At 42.7% G+C, this 22766-nt stretch overlaps 1 protein-coding gene across 1 annotated transcript in view; it reads right to left on the reverse strand.

Annotated features, from left to right (window-relative positions):
* cdh13 (cadherin 13, H-cadherin (heart)) overlaps positions 1–22766 on the reverse strand; it is a 467163-nt gene that overhangs the window by 271414 nt on the left and 172983 nt on the right. The window contains exon 3 of the mRNA XM_086208214.1: positions 17697–17908. Coding sequence (XP_086064340.1) covers positions 17697–17908 — 212 coding nt within the window. The remainder of the gene's footprint in view (positions 1–17696; positions 17909–22766) is intronic.

A 22766-nucleotide genomic window follows, 5' to 3' on the forward strand; every position in this document is an offset into this window, starting at 1 on the left:
GCACTCAGAGGTGGCCTTTTAGTTCCATCATTTCACGCTGTATTTACAGATTTATTATTGAGTGGAACAAACCACACTGATGTCTGGGTTAATCAAGGACATAATTAAAGAAATCCAAACTATTTGGCAAGTTAAATTTATCCTAACTATTCTTCATATATTGTGCTGGTAATGTCATGTAATTTCTTTTCAAATGTAACTTTTGTCGTTCTGTTGTGTGTATTTTTACTGCTCCAACAAAGCTGTTCCTCTTCTTGGGTAACTCAATCATTCAGGCAATCACTAACTGAGTGTCTCTGATGCTGTACAGTAGGTATTGCAGTACAACACCTTGATCCTTCCTTTTCAAATGTTTTTATTGTGTTTCTCTTATCAGGTGTTCAAAATGATTACAATAAAAATAAATAATTGATCTTAAGCTGTGTTTCAAACAATAATAAGTGATCAGGAAATGAGGCCTGATGGGCTAAAATAGCAGCTTTGTGCTGTTCAGTGACTCCTGCTATAAAAAGGAGTCAAGGCGGTCTTAAAGATGTGAAAATGTTCCAAAGATCCTTCTTCATGTTTGTCGTGGAACAAGATTGGTTTCAGGCCTTTTTTCAAAGGAGCTCCAAAAGGCTCACTTAACCTTTTGAGGCCTGGCTGAGACATGAGGCCTATTGACCTTTGACCCTGTTGCTCTTTTGCTCTCATTTGGCCTCTACAGTAGATACAGACCTGAAACTTGAACTGTGAGGCCTCTAAAATCTATAAAATCATAATCTGGTGGAATAATTCTATAACCCCCTCCCAAACAGGAAGTAGCTTCAGGAAGGAGGTGGGGCTTCAAAATTTTAAATATTGGTTTCTGGCAGAGGTGTGAACTCCTCCCAGAAATCTCATCTCATTTGGAGCAACTTTGACCAAGTTATGATGCTTAATTGATAGACTTTACTGGACTCTGCCACGCCCTTTACGGACAGCAGAAAGGACTTAGGGGGGTCAAACCACCACAGATGCGATCCTTATGGAGGACAGAACAACATACTAAAATTTCAACTTCCTGGGTTCAAAGAGAAAAAAACAATCCCCTTGTGAAACTGGGCAAAATCAGGGTCTGTGACTTCTGCACTCCGAGAGCCTTTTGGAGCAGAATTGAGGATCAAATCTGGGTTCTGGTGTTTCTACTTGGGCTACATACACCAAACTTTACACACATAATATGATGCCCAAGAGTAGCATGTGCTGTGAATTTCAGCCATCTAGGTGCAAAGGGGCCCAAGCACGGTCCCGGGGCATCCACTAACCCTAAGGGTCTCCTCAAAGTCTGGCCCTGCTTCCCTGGTTTCATGTGAGCTGAAGCCACCAAAAGTCACACCAATGATTGATGTCAGTGAGAGGACTGATTCTGACATTTTCAGCCATCTAGAAGTTACAGAGCTGAAACACAAGACCCCAAAGCCCCTTCAATGTTTGTTGCCAGAGATATAGTATTAATGACAGTGCACCTCCTTTATGAAAAAAACAACAACTGCTGAAGTCTTTGGGGCTTGTGTTTAGGGGTATCATATTATGTGTGTAAAGTTTAGTGTATGTAGCCCAAGTAGAAATACCAGAACCCAGATTTGATCCTCAATTCTGCTCAAAAAGGCTCCCGGAGTGCAGAAGTCACAGACCCTGATTTTTCCCAGTTTCACAAGGGGATAGTTTTTTCTCTTTTAACCTAGGAATTTGAAATTTTAATATGTTGTTCTGTCCTCCATAAGGACCGCATCTGTTGTACTGCAATACCTACTGTACAGCATCAGAGACACTCGGTTAGTGATTGCCTGAATGATTGAGTTACCCAAGAGGAGCAGCTTTGTTGGAGCAGTAAAAATACACACATCAGAACGAAAAAAAATTACATTTGAAAAGAAATTACATGACATTACCAGCACAATATATGAAGAATAGTTAGGATAAATTTAACTTGCCAAATAGTTTGGATTTCTTTAATTATATCCTTGATTAACCCAGACATCAGTGTGGTTTGTTCCACTCAATAATAAATCTGTAAATACAGCTTGAAATGATAGAACTAAAAGGCCACCTCTGAGTGCATGAGTTAGCCTCTGTGACGGATGTGACGTCAGCAGACCGCGCCATTCGTTTGAATCATTGTTTATATTCTTAATACTGATTATTAGATCTATAATGGTTACAAATGGACTTTGTAGGTAGAATAAACATCCAGAAATTAAACTAATTTATAGATTGTCTTATTAATCAAAAGATAAAGTAATAAAAATATTTGGGTTTTTTTCCTCGGAGTGCGCGCTAACTTCCGGATTTTCTCACAGAAGAACGGGGGGGCCGACTTCCCCGGAAGCGGATGTTTGTAATTTCTGGGGCACTAAAATCCATTTCATATTATTTTTATTGAACAGCGAATATTATGGAAATAAAATGTATATTTCTCGCCAGAAATGTCCTTAAAATGCTTTTTTTTTAAAAAAAATCAAACCTATCTTGAAATGACGCTCGTCTGTAATGGCGTCCTTAGCAACCAACATAGCAACAGCAGAAACGTGACACTGTAACGACTCTCTTCCGAGAGGTGAAAGATTCATCGTAATAACGAACAAACCAAAGATTATACACAAGAACTGAGCGAAGATTATGAAAACAAAATGGACATTTCTCGCTAGAAATGTCATCAGAATGCTTTATTAAATCAAAACTCTCTTGGAATAAGGCACTTTCCTCCGAAAATGACAGGAGCGGCCGCCATGTTTTTTTGTTTTAAGAGGCCCACGTGAAAGAGTCACATGACCTACCAGCGCTCCAATAGAAAAGAACAGGGGAAAAAAACGTACACATTTCACAGTTTTTAGGCCTTCATCGTAGAACTGATACATTTTGCACTGTGGACAAACGGAGCCTTTTCACGTTTTGACATGAGACTGGGTTGCATTGTTGGACAATAAGATGGGCATACTACTTATACATAAGAGGTAGTTGATGAAGTGTAAGTGTATCCCCATCACTGCCATCGATGGCCTGCACTTGTGTGTGTGTGTGTGTGTGTGTGCGTGTGTGAGCGTGGGGGGGCATGAATGATTTGAGCACAGAAGGAAGCAGAAGTGGATTTTTATTTCATGTTAGCATGAGGCTGTATCTATGCTACATACCCACTGAGTTGTTTTCCTCACCACTCTTCTTTTGAAACCACATGGTGTAATACATTCTGTTAATGGAAGACTCTCCAGAGCTTCTTCAAGATGTTGTGGAAGATCAATTAAGACCGGACAATTTGTTCCTCTTTCCTAACTGTGCTGAGTGGCTGTAGATTAACAAAGGAGTGTCCCTATGGAGATCAATTAATTGATTATGAATAAATGTTGAATTTTGTTGGTCAGAGAAGGAGCATGACATCATGACTCACTGATCCCAAACCACTGTAAATTATAATCTTCACAACAGGATGTCACTATATTTTACACACTGGCCCTTTAGTTCTGCAGCGCATTGTACTGTATTAGAACTCAGTTAAATGAAATTAAACTTTCATTTCAATTAATCACTTTTAGAAAACGAATTCGTTAAAAAAACTAATGTCATTAAATATGTCCTTGTGCCTTGACCCCATGACCGCAAATTAAAAGAAAAGGAAGACCCATGTGCCTTGGAGCCGCTCAGTTGTTTTGCAAAGAATGATGGAAGTAAATGAAGGAAGTTGCCTCTTATTTGCCTGCACAAAGTTGCTGTTGCAAAACTATTCAGCCTTGAATGGGTCTCACACCTGATTTGGAACTCCCAGTGGCAGTGGTCAACCCCACATGCTGAACGAGTTTGCCATGCATGGTTTGCGCTGGACCAAACACAGCATCTGAGCTGGACGCCTGATGGAGGAAGAAGTAACATTACTGAAGTGGCTGCTTTGCTGGGTTTGGCTCCTGCCACCCTGAGCTGAGTCAGCTAATAGGGCTGTTTTACATTAGCTGCTCAACAAGCTGACCTTCTTGTAGCAGCTAACTACAACAAGCAATGCTATCTGACCATCAGGAACTTGTAAAGCTCCTTGGTACTTAATTTCCTGTCATCAAACTGTCTTTGTTGGTCTCAGAGGAGAGGGGAGTTAAAGGTCCTTTAGCAACAATTCGCCTTTGCCCTTTGATTGCTGCAAATCCCTGAGAGTTGTGGCAGAGCAACGGGGAATATGGGAAAGAAAATGATTCCTCCATATAATGAGGTCCAAAAATCTGTTAATCAAATACAACAAGACCCTGCCACCAGAAACATTCCAGCAGCATTCTGATGGCTTAGGCAGCTATGGAGTGATATTTCTTTTTTCTTTTTTTTTTTAAAAAGGTACTCACATATCATACTGGGCAGCATGGAAGTGCAGTGGTTAGCGCTGTTGCCTCACAACAAGAAGGTTCCGAGCGAGGTTTGAGTCCCGGCTCGGGCACGGGATCTCTCTGTGTGGAGTCTGCATGTTCTCCCTGTGCCTGTGTGGGTTCTCTCTGGTACTCCAGCTTCCTCCCACAGTCCAAAGACATGCAAATGAGGACTAGGCCAATTGATACTCTCAACTGACCATAGGTATGAATGTGAGTGTGAATGGTTGTCTCTATATGTGTTGGCCCTGCGATGGACTGGAGACCCATCTAGGATAAACCCCACCATTCGCCCAAAACCCACTGGGATAGGCTCCAGCCCCCCTGCAACTCTTAAGAGGATAATAGAAGGAAATGGATTGATCCATATTACCTGTTCGCCCCTTTTCTACAATTCTACAATTCTACAATTTCATTTAGCAGACGCTTTTGTCCAAAGCGACATACAACACAAGCAAGAATTTAGACTTAATTAAGGAAAAGCCCATAGGAAGCGCAAAAGTGCTTCAGTTGTGATTTGGTCACAGGTACTGCCATCTAGTGGCAGAAGAAGTGTCGCCCCCCCCCTTTTTTTTTTTTTGACAAACATATAACATCACACAACACAGTTAGTGCTACATAAAATAGTGCTACATAAAATAGTGCTACCTAATCACGAAGTGCTGGGCCTTGGACCCTCTGACTGATTCTACCCCACAGGACAAAGAGGAGAGGAGTCAGGTTAAGTGCCTCGGTGCTCTCTGAACAATTGAGTCTCCTTCTCACTGCACAGAACAGCTCATGATATTTTAAACCAACTTTTAAAAGCCGATTTGTCCTGTTTCATTGCGAGTAGGATGAGCAGTGACCTTTTTTGTCTTTGTTGCTGATGCATCACTTTCAACATCACAAATGCAATTAAGGCACTGGAAAAAACTGTCAAAATAGCGCTGGATATCAGTATCTTCGGATCATTCATAATCTTTGATCAGCAAATGCAGTTTGGAAATCAGTGACTATGTTTCTGTGATCACAGTTTGATGTCTTCTGCTCCAGTCTCTTTTTCAAACTCAAAGCTGACAGACCAGTGTCAGTGTGCCGCTGCTTGAACACGGATGGGCTGAAGTTGTGGCAGAGTGATCCATCCTTCCCATCCATTTTCTTCCACTTAGCGGGTATTGATATCAAGCACTACTTTGACAGTTTTTCCAGTACCTTAACGGCATTTGTGATGTTGAAGGCAATGTACCCAGAAAGAACCCACGCGGGCACAGGGAGAACATGCAAACTCCACACAGAAAGATCCCACACCTGAGCCGAGACTCAAACCTTGAATCTTCTTGCTGTGAGGCAACAGTACTGACCACTGCACCACCGTGCCGCCCTGGCAGAGTGATGTACAATTCATACATTCATTTTCAGCACTATATGTTCTTAGAGGAGCTCTGGCTACTTGTTGTATGTGGATCTGAAATTAGAAAAGCAAGAAGCAGTCTGCACATAACCCTGTTGTCCTGGGTTTGTCCTCCCATCTAGGCCAATTGGAGCCGGAGCTGATAAAAAAAAACAAACAAACAAACAAAAACACTTTCCATGGCATGGTCATTTGACCTGGGACTAACAGCAAATTAAACCTGTTCCCACCACAGACAAAAGCCATGTGTTAGCAGCTGTTTTCTGGCCAGTGGGGAGAAGGCTTCGTGAAGATTTAATTGAACATAGCAGCTGTCCTTGGTGCTTGCCAGGATAAAGTTGACAAACAATCAAAACAAATCTCCCTCTTATCCTTGTCGGGTGGCTCTGTGTCATCTTCTAGCTCGGGTCCTCTTCCAGAGCCCTTGGAGCTTGAGGGTTCTACCAGTATCTTAGCTATTCCTAGGACTGTGCTCTTGTGGACTGAGGTTTCAGGTGTTGTTCCTGGAATCTGATGGAGCCACTCTCCCATTTTGTGGGTCACTGCCCCAAGTGCTCCAACTACCACGTCCACCACATCAGCCTTGACCTTCCACATCTGTTCTAGCTGTTCTTTTAACCCCTGCTACTTCTGAACCTCCTCCTGTTCCTTCCCCCCAAAGTTGGCATTAGCTGGTATTACAACATCTATCATCACTGCCCTCTTCTGCTGTTTGTCCACCACTGCTGAGTCCAGTTGGTTCACCAGTAGCTGTTTGTCAGTCTGGAAGCTGAAGTCCCACAGCACCTCAGCCCTGTTGTTCTCAACCACTTTTGGTGGTATGTCCCATTGGGATTTGGGTACTTCTAGTCCATACTGGGTACAGATGTTTCTGTACCCTATCCCCACCACTTGGTTTGGCCTCTCCATGTATGTCTTTGTGGCTAGCATCTCACACCCTGCTACGATGTGTTGGACTGTCTCAGGAGCATCCTTACACACACCTTGGGTCTGATCTGGTGTGCTAGACCTTGGTCTCTATGGCTATAGAGCCTGCTGTTGTGCTGCCATGATGAGTGCAGGAAAGCAGTGTTTAGCACAGGTCCAGTGACGTTCGTTACTGCCCCTTTAAGAGGAGCGGAGTTTTTCGGAGTTTTATTCTGCTGCACGGTAGTCTTGTGTGTTGCGTTGATCTGCAGCAGGTGTGTGTGTTTCTCTCCTGCCGTACCGAAGGAGGGTGTACATGAGCAACGCAAGCGGCTGCTATGCATATTCGGCGTCAACACGCCATGGAGACTCTCATCTGGTTGTAGGTATATTACTCCGTCGTATCTGCTTGTTTAGCTCCCGTGATTGTTAGCTCCTGTACTTAGCGAAGCTAGTTATGCGCTCTTGATTATGTGCTGTCGTCGGGCACTGTGGAGATGCATGTTGTGCTTATGTTTACATTTTCTCCTGCTAATTGCAGATGTTGATTATTGTCGGTGGGCATTATTCTCACATTGCATGGTGTTATATATGATTAGCCACATGTATGTTGTGCATTCCATGATGGTTGTGTAAGTTATTGCTTAAGTAGTGTACTGATATGCTATTCATTCATTCATTCAGTAAAGATCATGACCCCTGAACTGCCTCCGTGACTTTCTAGCCGGAGTCACACTTCCTACTGTTGGCGGCTCTATCCAGCAGAACCTGTCGAGCCCCGAAGCTCTCTTTCAATGAGTGCCTCCGCACTTTGTAGTTTGGCCTTGGTGTCTCGCAGTCTCTCTGTGTTTCCACAGATCCACCAGTGCGCCATCTTTACGCTCCAACCGCCACCTGCATCGCCCCCCTACCACCCCGTCTTTTCCCCTGCTGTTAAACCGGCCTGTACTCCCCTCCCATGAACCAGTCTGCCATCCAGTCCTCCCATTAAGCTGGCTCGCTCCTCCTGCCTCCCTTGCCTACCAGAAGCAACTTCAGCTGTTGTCTACATGCCCTGTAGGGGTTTGTCCTTGTCCATCTGCTTGATCTGGTTTGAGCTATCAGAGGCATTCACTGAGTAGCTTGTTCTAATATATATATATATATATATATATATATATATATATATATATATATATATATATATATATATATATATATAATGATGGCCTCTCAGAACAAACTGCTATGGGTTCAGTATAAAATCAGCATTGATATATGAGAAAACAAGACGGATCACTTATGTTCAAGTCCACCTAAACAGCAGCAATATTTTATACATTTTCAAACTGCACAAGGGTTTGCTGTATGAGGAATTGCATTTCCAGTTATTCGTGACTTTAGCCAGTAAGCCTGTATTTCTCTGCTGTGTTTTTCTGCAACTGTTTTCTTTGGTTTGTTTCACTTAGAGAAAGGTGTTTCTGTAGCCAGCAAATTGAGTGTCGTACAGAAAACTGTGTACATGAATAAACACCACTGATCCTCTTTCATATCCTCCCCAAATTCTCCCTCTGTTCAGGCCAAACACTCTAAGTTGATTAGAAAGTGTTTCCAGGGAGTGCAGGTACAGTTGATGTTCCCATCATCACCTCTCAAAGATCATCTTTCTTCCCGATGCAGCATTCAGGAGGCAGCTGCTACCATTTCTCCTGCTCTGAGTTTATTTAATGTCTGCATCCTTTTCGGTGGGATGTGGTTCATTTGTTTCCGGCTCTCTCCATATTTGCTGAGGTAGTCCCAGGGTGCTACCTTGGCAAGTCACTGAAGATATAAGTGAATTAGTCTTTGGCAAACAATATGTTGGAACTTAAGACTCATGTGAGTCATCTGTCTGTGTGAGCTGTCCTCTGCACCTGTGTGTGATGGTTGGTGTCATTGCAGTTAAATCATGCGAAGCAGGAAAACATGGATGGCCATGAAGACATAGGGCAGATAATTAAAATGTCGAAAGTTAGACTCTGAGAAACCAGGAGTCTCATAACAGAGCACAACACATTCTCAATCCCTGTTGTCCCATACTGGTGCCTTGTCCTGCCACTACACGTCTGCAATGATGCACCAGGAAGCCTCTGGTACCCGTGAGAAGCAGAAGTCAGTGAACTCTTTCCAATCAAGCTATTAACACGAGCCTTTTAACTCTTCCTGCCAATGACAAGCTTTTCTGGCAAGCTATGTTTTCACTGTCAAGTGGAATAACACTTGACTACACTTCCAGTCCAAGTCAACAAGCTGCTCCAGAATATAGGAAAAACTGCACAGACTGGTGTTGTGGTTCTCCAGGGGTCCAGTGGTGCTGCATCTGCATCAGGCCCACATAGGAGCACTTTAGGTGGGCAGGGGGGGTGGATAGATGTGCTGACTAAATGGGGGGGGGGGGGTAGTAATGTTTGTCTTTAATATATATTTTATAGGGAGTAAGAAAAATAAATAAATACAAATCTCAAATCAGTTTAATGCTTGAAAATCACCTGTTCTACAAAAGGCCTTTCTCACAACTCCTTTCACCCCCAAATGAAGTTTTTGATTAAAAAGAAAATCCCCTGTGTTGAAGAATGGATGTTCTCACAAGGAACCTTGTTTTATGATCATAATTATAATGTGTTTTAATATTTTTTCAAATATTCTTCTACCCTTCCAAGAGGAACCTTTTTATAGACGTAAAGTTGATCACACTTAGCAGATGTTCCACCTCAAAAGCCATCCTACAGGTCAGAGAGGGAAATTCTAGAGTGCCCTCTGCTGGATAATAAATCAAGCAACTTCAAATGGTCTGTTGGGCTTATCAAGATGGCAGCCTACAAACGGGCAGTCTTAGTTTGAATGGGAACTTCTGACCTAAACTGTAAACAAAAGTACATAGATAAAAAGTGACGGCCCTGGAATGTAATCATAATCTTCACAATACTACAAGTTACTAGAGTCATGGTCTGGTTCTGCATGTAGTTTACCAGACTGGTGTTACTGTGGGTTGGCTGCTCTACTGTAGCTATATTTTCAACTGTTTTAAAAACTGGAAGATTTTGTAGATGTCTGAATTTTTCCATCTGTTACTCACGCAGCTCTGCAGCGTTGTCAGCACTTCACTCCCTCACTATGATTGTTGACATAATCGAACGTAATTAGTACTTTGTTAAAGAGAGTAATTGAATGGAGTGGAAACAGATGTTTTAGGTGAAAATGGGTCAGTTTGGAGGAGCTGGTCTAACGTTAGCTGCTGTTGCTCACAGGCACACACGTCCAAATTACATATGAGAGCCCAAATAATCTGTTGTGAAATGGCACATTATTTTGCTCTTTATTTGTAGATAGAAGTTACCCAGTTATATATATATATATATATATATATATATATATATATATATATATATATGTAGATAGATAGATATATAGATATATAGATATATATAGATAGATAGATAGATAGATAGAAGAATAGATATAGATGGATTATTATACTTGATATAATAATTCAGATCAGAAATGATAAGTCATCCATTAAGGAGAGGAGATGTGAATACTTGTTAAAGAACACCTCTGTTCAACTGGACTCATTCTCCCAAAAATAATAAGTGGTGTGAAACGTCGTCTTTGCTGAACTTCTCTGTGTGAAGGCCTCCACACCACCTTTTACACTAGAATTTACTGACAGGCCTCTGTGTCTAACACAAGAGTCAAATTGCCATGACATAGTGACAGTATTTCAAAACCTGTGATAAAAAGCACACTTCAAATAACACAACACCCGTACGCTCCACGCTTTATAATCCTTACATGTCTTTTACATATTCCGCCTGTTCTTGAATAACTGCTGTAAGATATAACTGTATCAAAAGCATGTGATATATTTCCTGTGGAGAAATACTTGAATATCTGTTTGTATGAAAATAGTCTCTCTTTTAATTAAGTTAATTGCTGAACCAGTTAGAGATCACGAGTAAGGCAAAAAGTAGAGAGGGAGGAAAAAACAGTTGTTGGTGGAGCTGGTCAGAGAGGGGACATCCCGAAGCTAAAAAGAGTCCTCTTTTGAAGAAGGGTGGTTAAAAATTCATTATTTCACTATGCATTATAGTGAGGGAGCTCCTCAACCTCTGGGAGTCAAACCATCAGAAAATCTATCGTTCCTTTCTCTGTCCATATCCTGTATTTGGCGTTCACTCCCAACTTCACGCCTCTGCGCCATCTCAAGTGGCTCATCAAACACGTGTTCAGCGCTGCAGCCGCTTCTAAAGAATCTGTTAGTGATTCATGGTATATTTAAAAGCTTGTTTCAATAAGCCAGCAGTTTGTTTTGTGCAGTCGCCCTGCTGACTACACTGACAGCAATGCTGAGATTCAATCTCCAATCTGAGATGCCCATGTAGTCGTCAAGCTGCCCTGATGGCTCTTCCCTGTTTGTCAAAATAGGATGGAGCCTCTGTGAAATAACATTTTTGTAAAAAAACAAAACAAAAAAACCCCTCTTTGTTATGCTCCTGTAAAAATTCAATTTTGTCTTAGCCATGCCTTGCTTTGTTTCCTCTCAAAGATGGAGCGGAAACATTCAGTTCTGGGTTTATTGGCATAACAAATGCTATTGTGGCAGAAAATAGTGGCTGGTGATAATTGATAAGTGCTGTGAGTGAAGGTGAAGATAATCACTTTACTCGGGGCACAAGCTGTTAGTTTGCTGCAATGCAACCCCAGAGGGAGAAGCAGCTGATGGATGATTACTATAATGCCCAAAACTCTGAATTCAAAGAGTAATTTATTCTTTTATTATTATTTTTTTTTGTGTGTGTATTTTTTGCAGGCGATCAATATGTGAATTAATGGAAGAATGCATTTCAATTTAGCAAACGCATACTCCAAGGTATGGACTTTTGTGTGGGTATTATCCGTGTTGTTTTGGTTGTGTTGTGCAGACATTTTCTTGCCTTCTGGGGCATAAGCAGGCACTATTCAAATGTAACAACTGATAAGAGGCAAAATAATCTGAGTCCAAAAGCCTATTTATTTAGCTTTTGTTATTTTCCATCCATTTTCACACACTGAATGAAATGTAATATTGCATCCTGAGTAAAATCCTCATCCTGCGATGGCAAATAGATTTTTCTCTAACCAAGCTGTGAATGTTCAATAAGGCCTTCTGGGTATGACTACGATGTGACATTTTGCAACCACAGCACACATTATACAACATAACACAAACAATCTGTTTCAGTCACATCCCACTCACTATCTCTCTCTGGCCTGTTCTGTGGCTGTCATTTGTCCTTTTACAGCTTTTGTATATTGTCTCTGTTTCTGTTTAGATCAGCTCCCTCCATCCTCCATCATTTGCTAAGATGACTTAATATACAAAACACCCAAAGGTATTATTCCTGGAGTGGAAACCAAAATGTTTAATGCCATATTCATTTAAAAGACAGGCCAAAATTACCTGGAATATTTTGGGCATAACTGAAAGAGCTACATTCAGTAGAAACACAATATCAAAAGAGAATTAAAAACACAATGAATTGTGGTCCACAGCACTGGCTAGCTATATCCTGTAGCTGATGGACAAGCCTCCAACCCGTCTGCATAGTCAGATTAGGATGGGGGGTGGGGGGTGGGGAGGTGCTTGGGTACGACTTACAGCCTAATCAGTTTTTCCCAAGTGTCCATCTGACATTCAAATGTATTTACTTAGAAAAGGGATGGCTCATGTCCTTCCACACTGGAAGCTGAATCACAAGCCATTTCTCATTTTGTTAAGCAACAGTGTGTGAAAGTGCTGCAGCAAGGTAGATGGGGGAGCTATGACTGCAGCATGAACACCCGCTTCTTCTTTTTGAAGCGAGTAAAACTTGAAGACGAGCTCCCAAAAAAAGCATGAATTGACAACTGGTGAAAGACAGAACAGTCTGGTGCAGATGGGCTGTCCTGCGTGAGCACTCAGGTAGTGGTTAGCAGTGATGGCTCATCAGTCGTATACGTATGTATGCACGTATGTGTTTTTAGATTGAATATAATCTAAAATGTAGGGTCTAATGATGACTGGAATAACACTATGACAACATACTGACATTAAGTCAGCAGTAATAGAGGGCGTGTGTGGGGTTGCTGGTCATCTTAGTCTTAGACAATTGGCCCTGAAGATGAAAGCCCTGGTAAAGACTTTTGACTCAGACGCACAGAGAGGTCTGTCTTTGAATTGGTCAGATTATTTCAGGCAACAAAATCCCTTTTTTTCCACACCACTTTGTAGCCAAGCATTTCAGTTCGAGGTAGCAGAAATCCATTTGCACTTCCATCAAGATGTCATTGTTTATAAGAATGTCAAGCTTACAAACATCCAATTTGCCTTAATATTCTTTCTGTTTTTGCTTTGCTATCTAAAAGTTTTGGTTCTCCTGAGCTGCAGCAAACTGGTTGCAGGTGATTTGAATTAATTGTATGTGATGTCCTCATGAGTAAAAAATAATGGTTATCAACACATTTCTTAAAGTATATTTCCAGGAAAGATTTAAATGTCAGGCTGCACGGTGGTGCAGTGGTCAGCACTGTGGCCTCACGGCAAGAAGGTTGCGGGTTCGAGTCCTGGCTCGGGCGCGGGATCTTTCTGTGTGGAGTCTCCATGTTCTCTCCGTGTCAGCGTGGGTTCTCTCTGGTACTCCAGCTTCCTCCCACAGTCCAAAGACATGCAATTGGGGACGAGGCTGATTGATACTCTAAATTGACCGTAGGTATGAATGTGAGTGTGAATGGTTGTCTGTCTCTATGTGTTGGCCCTGCGATGGACTGGCGACCTGTCCAGGGTTAACCCCGCCTCTCGCCCGTAGATGCTGGGATAGGCTCCAGCCCCCCGCGACCCTTACTAGTAAGGAATAAGCGGAAGATGACGATGGATTTAAATGTCTCCGAAGACCGAAGCCTGCACAAGATCAATGCAACAGGAAAAAAGTCAGACTGATTGTCTCCTGTTGAGTGGTCAAGCTTCTATTTGGCTCATATGAGTCTTTAAAATCTTTGAGTGGATATTGTAGAGACGCCTCGAATGTGATTGTTAAAAACACTGAATAAATCCTAAATTAAAGTGACAGAGATTCTAAAATTAGATTTAGAAAAGGATGCTCAGGTCTCAGCCAGATTTCTCTCATCTGCATGGAGCCCACGAGGAAAGCTTTCAGGAAAATCTGTGATGCAGGTGACTTTTTCAGCCCAGTAAAGGAAAAGATGTGGAAATTAGTTTGGAAAATTGATTAATTGATTCAAGATGTTCCCTCTATAAGTAACTTGTATTCTTTTCATCTTCTGCTTATCCTGTTAAGGGTCGCTGGGGGTGGGGGCTGAGCCTATCTTTTGGCTTTCGGGCGAGAGGCGGAGTTCACCCTGGACAGGTCACCAGTCCATCACAGGGCCAACATATAGAGACAGACAACCATTCACCCTCACAGTCACAACTACGGTCAATTTAGAGTATCAATCAGCCTCGTCCCCCCTTGATGTCTTTGGACAGTGGGAGGAAGCTGGAGTACCAGAGAGAACCCACACAGGCACAGGGAGAACATGCAGACTCCACACAGAGAGATACCGTGCCCGAGCCGGGACTCAAACCTCGCTCGGAACCTTCTTGTTGTGAGGCAACAGCGCTAACCACTGCACCTCCATGCTGCCCAGTATGATATGTGAGTAACTTTTAAAAAAAAAGAAAGAAATATCACTCCATAGCTGCCTAAGCCATCAGAATGCTGCTGGAATGTTTCTGGTGGCAGGGTCTTGTTGTATTTGATTAACAGATTTTTGGACCTCATTATATGGAGGAATCATTTTCTTTCCCATATTCCCCGTTGCTCTGCCACAACTCTCAGGGATTTGCAGCAATCAAAGGGCAAAGGCGAGTTGTTGCTAAAGGACCTTTAACTCCCCTCTCCTCTGAGACCAACAAAGACAGTTTGATGACAGGAAATTAAGTACCAGGGAGCTTTACAAGTTCCTGATGGTCAGATAGCATTGCTTGTTGTAGTTAGCTGCTACAAGAAGGTCAGCTTGTTGAGCAGCTAATGTAAAACAGCCCTATTAGCTGACTCAGCTCAGGGTGGCAGGAGCCAAACCCAGCAAAGCAGCCACTTCAGTAATGTTACTTCTTCCTCCATCAGGCGTCCAGCTCAGATGCTGTGTTTGGTCCAGCGCAAACCATGCATGGCAAACTTGTTCAGCATGTGGGGTTGACCACTGCCACTGGGAGTTCCAAATCAGGTGTGAGACCCATTCAAGGCTGAATAGTTTTGCAACAGCAACTTTGTGCAGGCAAATAAGAGGCAACTTCCTTCATTTACTTCCATCATTCTTTGCAAAACAACTGAGCGGCTCCAAGGCACATGGGTCTTCCTTTTCTTTTAATTTGCGGCAGGTAAAACGCAGCCAAGGCGTATAGTTACCTTCCACTGTTGAGTCACAGCTCTCTGTTTATTAATTAAGTCCACACATGGGGTTAAGGCACAAGGACATATTTAATGACATTAGTTTAGTTAAGTTTAATTTCTGACTGACACATCTCTGCAACATTGCGTGGACATTGGGGGCAGTGCCTTTGGAGTGGCAGACTGGGGTGGTGGTCCCCATCTGTAAGAAAGGGGACCAGAGGGTGTGTTCCAACTATCGGGGGGTCACACTCCTCAGCCTCCCTGGTAAGGTCTATGCCAGGGTACTGGAGAGGAGGGTCAGGGCGATAGTCGAACCTCAGATTGAGGAGGAGCAGTGTGGTTTTCGTCCCGGCCGTGGAACCGTGGATCAGCTCTTCACCCTTGCTAGAGTGCTGGAGGGGGCATGGGAGTTTGCCCAACCAGTCCACATGTGTTTTGTGGATCTGGAGAAGGCTTACGACCGTGTTCCCAGGAGCACCCTGTGGGGGGTACTCCGGGAGTATGGGGTGGATGACCCTTTAGAAAGGGCCATTCGGTCATTCTACCGGAGGAGTGAGAGTCTGGTCCGCGTAGCTGGCAGTAAGTCGGACTTGTTTCCAGTGAGGGTTGGACTCTGCCAAGGCTGCCCTTTGTCACCGGTTCTGTTCATAACTTTCATGGACAGAATTTCTAGGCGCAGCCGAGTGGTGGAGAGGGTCGAGTTCGTGGCGGGAGGGTGTCGTCTTTGCTGTTTGCAGATGACGTAGTTCTCTTAGCGCCATTGGGCCATGACCTCCAGCTTTTGCTGGGAGAGTTTGCAGTCGAATGCAAAGCGGCTGGGATGAGAATCAGCACCTCCAAGTCTGAGGCCATGGTCCTCAGCTGGAAAAGGGTGGTTTGCCCACTCCAGGTCGGGGGGGAGGTCCTACCTCAGGTGGAGGAGTTTAAGTATCTCGGGGTCTTGTTCACGAGTGAGGATAGGATGGAGTGGCAGATTGACGGAGTTTCCTCCACAGGGTGGCTGGGCTCTCCCTTAGAGACAGGGTGAGAAGCTCAGTCATTCGGGAGGGACTCAGAGTAGAGCCGCTGCTCCTCCATGTCGAGAGGAGTCAGTTGAGGTGGTTCGGGCACCTGGTGAGGATGCCTCCTGGACGCCTCCCTCAGGAGGTTTTCCAGGCATGCCCAACCGGGAGGAGGCCCAGAGGCCGACCCAGGACACGCTGGAGGGATTATATCTCTTGGCTGGCCTGGGAACGCATTGGTATTCCCCCGGAAGAGCTGGTAGAAGTGGCTGGGGAGAGGACAGTCTGAGCTTCCTTGCTGAGGCTGCTGCCCCCACAACCCGGACCCACCGGATAAAGCGGAGGACGACAACGATGACGACTACGAAAGTTTAATTTCATTTAACTGAGTTCTAATACAGTACAATGCGCTGCAGAACTAAAGGGCCAGTGTGTAAAATATAGTGACATCCTGTTGTGAAGATTATAATTTACAGTGGTTTGGGATCAGTGAGTCATGATGTCATGCTCCTTCTCTGACCAACACAATTCAACATTTATTCATAATCAATTAATTGATCTCCATAGGGACACTCCTTTGTTAATCTACAGCCACTCAGCACAGTTAGGAAAGAGGAACAAATTGTCCGGTCTTAATTGATCTTCCACAACATCTTAAAGAAGCTCTGGAGAGTCTTCCATTAACAGAATGTATTACACCATGTGGTTTCAAAAGAAGAGTGGTGAGGAAAACAACTCAGTGGGTATGTAGCATAGATACAGCCTCATGCTAACATGTAATAAAAATCCACTTCTGCTTCCTTCTGTGCTCAGATCATTCATGCCCCCCCCCTCCCCCACACACACACACACACAAGTGCAGGCCATTGATGGCAGTGATGGGGATACACTTACACTTCATCAACTACCTCTTATGTATAAGTAGTATGCCCATCTTATTGTCCATCTTTCTTGCTGTGTGGCAACATTGCTAACCACTGCACCACCCTGCCGCCAAGTGATATACAATTATGATCTAAATAAATTACCTAAATAAATGTAATAACTGTTCTTTTTTTCTTTTTTCTTTTTCCTTGGCTGAGGGTTTTTAGGTGTACTTGTAACACTCTTAGAGCTCTGGTTGACTCAGTTTTATTTTCTTTTTCTGAAACAATGACAGAAACAGCTGTGCGTCAGCTGATCAGTGGTTTACCTCCCTCCCATCTGCTTCCAACTGATGATCAAATCAGAATCAGAATCAGAAATCCCTGATTAATCCCTTCAGGGATATTGTTGGATTGCAGTGCTCCATTTCACAGTGAAGATGAATAAGGATGGAGTATCAAAGATATGGATAAAATAAGATAAATAGAAATGAAACACAAACTCAAAAATAGTAATACAAACAATATATATAACTAATAAAGAAAAAATAGAAGATCAAGAAGATAAGGAGTTATCTTTTGTACATATTTACATTTTCACTCTGCTGAATAGGATATTTAGAAGCGAACCGGCCTATAGCTTACCTCTTTAGAGGTCACTTGCTCTTTCACTCAGGAATATCTCCAACTCAATCCAAATTAAACTGAATGAAAGGAAGGTGTTATGAAACCTATTTCTGACTCACCCTGAGACGGTGTGATGAATGAGCAGGTAGTCCAGGGACGTCCACCTGGGCCACGTCATCTGCATGTGCACTGAGCCCGTGGATGAACATGACCTGTTCGCTGAAAAGGTCATCTTCCAGTGGAACCAGATTCAAATCCCTGTTGACGTGGAAGCCAGGGACTGACACCTCAAATGCCACATCCTCATTTCCAGCACAATCATCAAACTCAACTGGAAAGGAGACACAGAATTGGCAGATGTTATGAGTAAATCTGGAAAAAATTACCAACAAAAGTAAAAGAAAATCAGTTTTTAGTTGATTTATGTTGCACTGTGAAGAATCATTTGAGCTGTAGCCACATGATCTGCAAAACAAGTATTTCCTAGGTATAAACAGATGGTTCAGAGAAAAACAGACATCTGAAGGGATTGAAGAATATTCTGAGGGGCTGTTTCAGCAAGGCTACAGTGAGAGTCACTGATCAAAATTCACCCCCCCGTCAACATATTTATGATCCTCTGCATAACATATAACATACTACATGCTATGCATTGTGAAGTCATTAATGTGACTGTTTCTTCAGCTCTGATGCATTTAATGATGTAGTGGAACCCAGTTGCAAGGCTGGATTTCATCTCGGCCCGCCTGTCTCATCATCACTCCATTCAAAGCTAATGAAGACTGCCCCAAACCTTGGAAATTTGCACCTCCATTATTAATCATTGGCTCTTTGCATGCACATTGATGGGCCTTTAAATTTTGAGCATTCTGGAGGGAGAGATCCAAAAAGAATGCATGCGTGCATTTGCATACCTGTTGTTAATTAGTAGAGCTTGTGAATCATATGGTGCAGAGCAGGGGGAGTGGGCCTCAGACATATGGTGACTTATAAGTCTTTGCAATTGTCTTTTTCCAGTTCTGTTTGAGATCAGGAGTTTCCTTGCAACAGAAAGGATATTCCATAAGGCTATCATTTTTGATGCTCTACAATATGGCTTTTTTCTAAATAATACAAAATGTATGAGAGTTGTTGGAAGTGTCTTATCCCTGTGTTCAGACTGGGGACTGATTGGGGTTCTTTCAGAGAGAGGAATGGGTTTAGCTGCGAGCGTATATTTATCAAGATCTCTGAGCAGCTTGTGGATCAGTGGCTCTCTGAACATAAAACACGGCTCCGGTCATCAGTGCAGAGGCTGCAAACCTTCTGCTAAACCAACTCATTAAATGGTGAAGCCAGTGGAACTGCCTTGATGTTGCAGTGTTGAATGCCCACAGGAACCACCACAAACGAGCATGTATTTGAAAAACTGCCAAACACATATATTCACAAACAGGAATAAACATAAGAGATGATCAGATTCATTTTGTGGTACAATTTTCCTTGAAAATGAAATGAAATGTTATACATGTGTTAAGACTGCAGCTTCATAATTCTGTTCAGTTTCTTTGTTGTAACAAAAGAGGAATAAGCTACAGCCGCTAGCTTGTTTGCCGGCATTCCTTTCTTGCTAAGACACTGATGCTTACGAAACCTAACGTAGAATAATGAGCGCATTTTACCAGCACAGGATTCTAGATTGTTCTTCAACACTGTGACTCCTTTGAGAGCCTTACAGAAGTGTCAGTTATCTGTTCCCTCTGCAGTTCAGTCTAGCTGGAAGGAAGATGCACATTGTCACGGTACGATTACACACACCAGATTCCCTTCATCATTTTTGTGCAACCAGTACCAGATTGTTGATTTTATGTGCACCGTTAAACTCTAATTGTTCACCACTGTTTTGTTTTTTCCAGTAAGTCAAGCAGTTTGGCCGCAGTGTCACCTGGAGATTGGAACTTTACCACACAGTAGTTTTGAAGAGCATTGGCATAATTTACCCCTGCCATTTCTTTGAATGAATATGCATCTGCATTTCAATTAAATATATGGTAAACTACATAGTCTCTACAGTTTTTCCTCAGCGGAGGATGATGCCATATGAAGCCCTTTGAGACAAACTGTTTGTGAAAACGGGCTACACAAATAAAATTGCCTTGCCTTGCCATGCCTCCCCCATGTTTTCAGTTGATGCAAAAAGTAGCCAGTGTCAGTTTGCTTTCACCTCCTTTCCATGTAGGGATGTGACTGCTGGAGTGTATGCTGGATGAATGGGAGCGAGCACAGTGTGCTAAGTCAGCAGATAGAGCTCACTGGAGCTCCAGCCCATCCAAGTGCCTTCTGTGGTCTTCGTACTATGGTACCCAAGTGAAATTAATCACATTCATTGTTCTGTGATAATAAAGACATTGTCAGCTGTCCTTGTGTGGCTGACTACAAATGTTGAATTGTAATAGATTTGCTAACATTAGCACTCCACAAACAAAAAACAGATAATTAGCCAATATTCCCAGATAATGCAGAGTAGCTGGTGAAATAACTGTGGTTGTAAGTGTGTTTGTGTGTGTGTGTGTGTGTGTGTGTGTGTGTGTGTGTGTGTGTGTGTGTGTGTGTGTGTGTGTGTGTGTGTGTGTGTGCTGCAGGGTGACTTTGTAGTCTAATAGAATGGCATACCAAAAAAAAAAAAAAAACTGACCCAAGCTTAGTGATGTGCATTTCTGTATCAGTGCCATGTGTTTGTATCCCACCACTTAAATACTCAAGAAAGTGCTATATCATCATATTTTTGCAATACTTTTATGTCACCTTCCAGATAAAACCTATGCTGAAGGTGAAGACTGGAGAACGAATTGTTTGAGCTACTGTATACATGTCAACATTTCGATTTACTCATTCAACCATGTATTTTTACCAGGTCAGGTAATGTGGGATGTTAGAGAAACAAGAAAGCCTCAAACAAGTTTGCATGTGTTTCTTTACGCTATAGATTTTTAGGAGCATATAATCTTAATTATATCCACCACCACCACTGACACCTGCTGTAAGGTAATGTGACAGCTGCTAGGATAAAAGAGGGGGACTGTTAAGTAGTGACAAAAAGCCCACCCAAAAAAAAAAAAAAAAAATCTGCTTAATTGGAACAACAGTTGTATTTTATGTTTCTGAATTGTTAACCCCATTTCTGGGTTCAGGCAGTAATGTAGTTATTCATTAAAACATTGAAAATTGTAGGCTAATGACGCTTGTAAGGATCAGCCCATTTTCACATTGACCTATTTCTGAACAACCCATGAATTAACAAGAAGAACATGCTCACATTTCAACAATCGTAGTTTCAATTGTGTGTGTGAGCGGCAGAGAGAAAGAGAGAGAATGTGCATCACTGGCATTGTGAATGCTTGCTTGTAACAAAACTCTGGACTAATGAGTCTCACTGCATATCCATCTATCCATCCATCCATTTTCGACTGCTTATCCTGTTAATGGTTGTGGGGGGGGGGGGGGGGGGTGTGTGGAGCCTATCGATCCCAGCAGCCTTTGGGCGAGAGGCGGGGTTCACCCTGGACGAGTTGCGAGTCCATGGCAGGGCCAACACATAGAGACAGACAACCATTCACACTCACAGTCACACCTACAGTCAATTTAGATTATTCAGTTAACCTGGTCCCCATTTGAATGTCTTTGGGCTGTGGGAGTACCAGAGAGAGCCCACGCAGGAACAGGGAGAACATGGAACCTTCTTGAGGCGGCAGTGCTGACCACTGCACCACCGTGCTGACCTCACAGCATATGTAACATTTCCAATGGAAAAACAATACTAAAAATGCATAAAATATGACAGGATGATAACATAACAGACAGCACAGCAGAGGAGTCGCACACCTCTGAGTCAAAGTGTCCTTGAGCCAGATACTGAACCCCTAATTGCTCCTAATAAGTAGGTTGGTGCCTTACAAGGAAACCTCCATCATCAAAGAGAGGGGTCGAGAGAGAGAGAGAGAGAGGAGAGAGAGAGAGAGAGAGAGAGAGAGAGAGAGAGAGAGAGAGAGAGAGAGAGAGATAGAGAGAGAGAGAGAGTGTGAATGAGAAATCACTGAAAAGTGTTTTGACTGCTTAAGGTAGAAAAGCACCATTGAATTTGAGTCCATTTACCATTCGTTCGGTGAGCCCTGATTTGAGGGCACCTGACAGGCTGGTAGATACAGCAGATATCCCAGTTTATTCAGATCATTCAAAAACATTTCTAAAAAAAACCCATAAAAACAGTTACGTGTATTGTTAAAACATGTTCATTTAAGTAAAAAAAGGAAAAAGCTTCAATGAAACATCTAGCCATTTTGGGTATAATGGTTTCATCACCTCAACCAGCAAACAGAATATCATGGTTTACCTCAAAACAGTGATTCTGGGTGCTTGGTTTGCAAAATGTAAATACTTACAGGAAACCAAATCCATGAAACAATCTGATGAAGACTGAAAGAAACAACTGGACGATGAGATAGGCACCAACAAGAGGTGCTAAAACAGAATAGAAGACAAGGCGCTGGTTAGGTGGGAGCCCAGCTACAAAATCTATCCAAGAATTAAACTCAGAACAGAAAAAAAAAGTAATAGAAACATGATCTGAAAGGGTCCAGACGGTGGTAAAGAATTTCATCTGGTATCCATTGCTTCAACTTTCTTGGTCTTATCCTCATAACTTGTCTGTAGGGTTAAGAGCTGATCTGGACCCCAGGGCCTTGACCTGGGTCTGGGAGTGAACCTGTGTTCCATCCATCCATCCATTTTCTACTGCTTATCCTGTTAAGGGTCACAGAGGGGGTAGAGCCTATCCCAGCAGCCTTTGGGCGAGGGGCGGGGTTCACCCTGGACGAGTTGCCAGTCCATCGCAGGGCCAACACATATAGACAGACAACCATTGGCTCTCACAGTCACGCCTACGGTCAGTTTAGAGTATCCAATTATATATATATATATAATATTGAAATGAGTCTTGAAACACTGAAAATTAAATGAATAAAAAATAACTTTCATGTTCCTAACAATTTCTATTTTAAAGCACTGAAAGTTCTGTTACCCTCAAGATATCATCGTCGTCATCACTCTCCTCCTGACTGTATAACAGATGCAGACGTGCTTATCCTGCTCCTTCTATTCAGTTTGTGTCTCCAGTGTCAAAAGCCAACAACGATCAGCACAAGAACGGAACA

This window comes from Aulostomus chinensis, chromosome 7 (assembly GCF_037954235.1).
Source record: "Aulostomus chinensis isolate RoL2024-O1b breed Wild chromosome 7, RoL_Achi_v1.0, whole genome shotgun sequence".
Taxonomy (NCBI): Eukaryota; Metazoa; Chordata; class Actinopteri; order Syngnathiformes; family Aulostomidae; genus Aulostomus; species Aulostomus chinensis.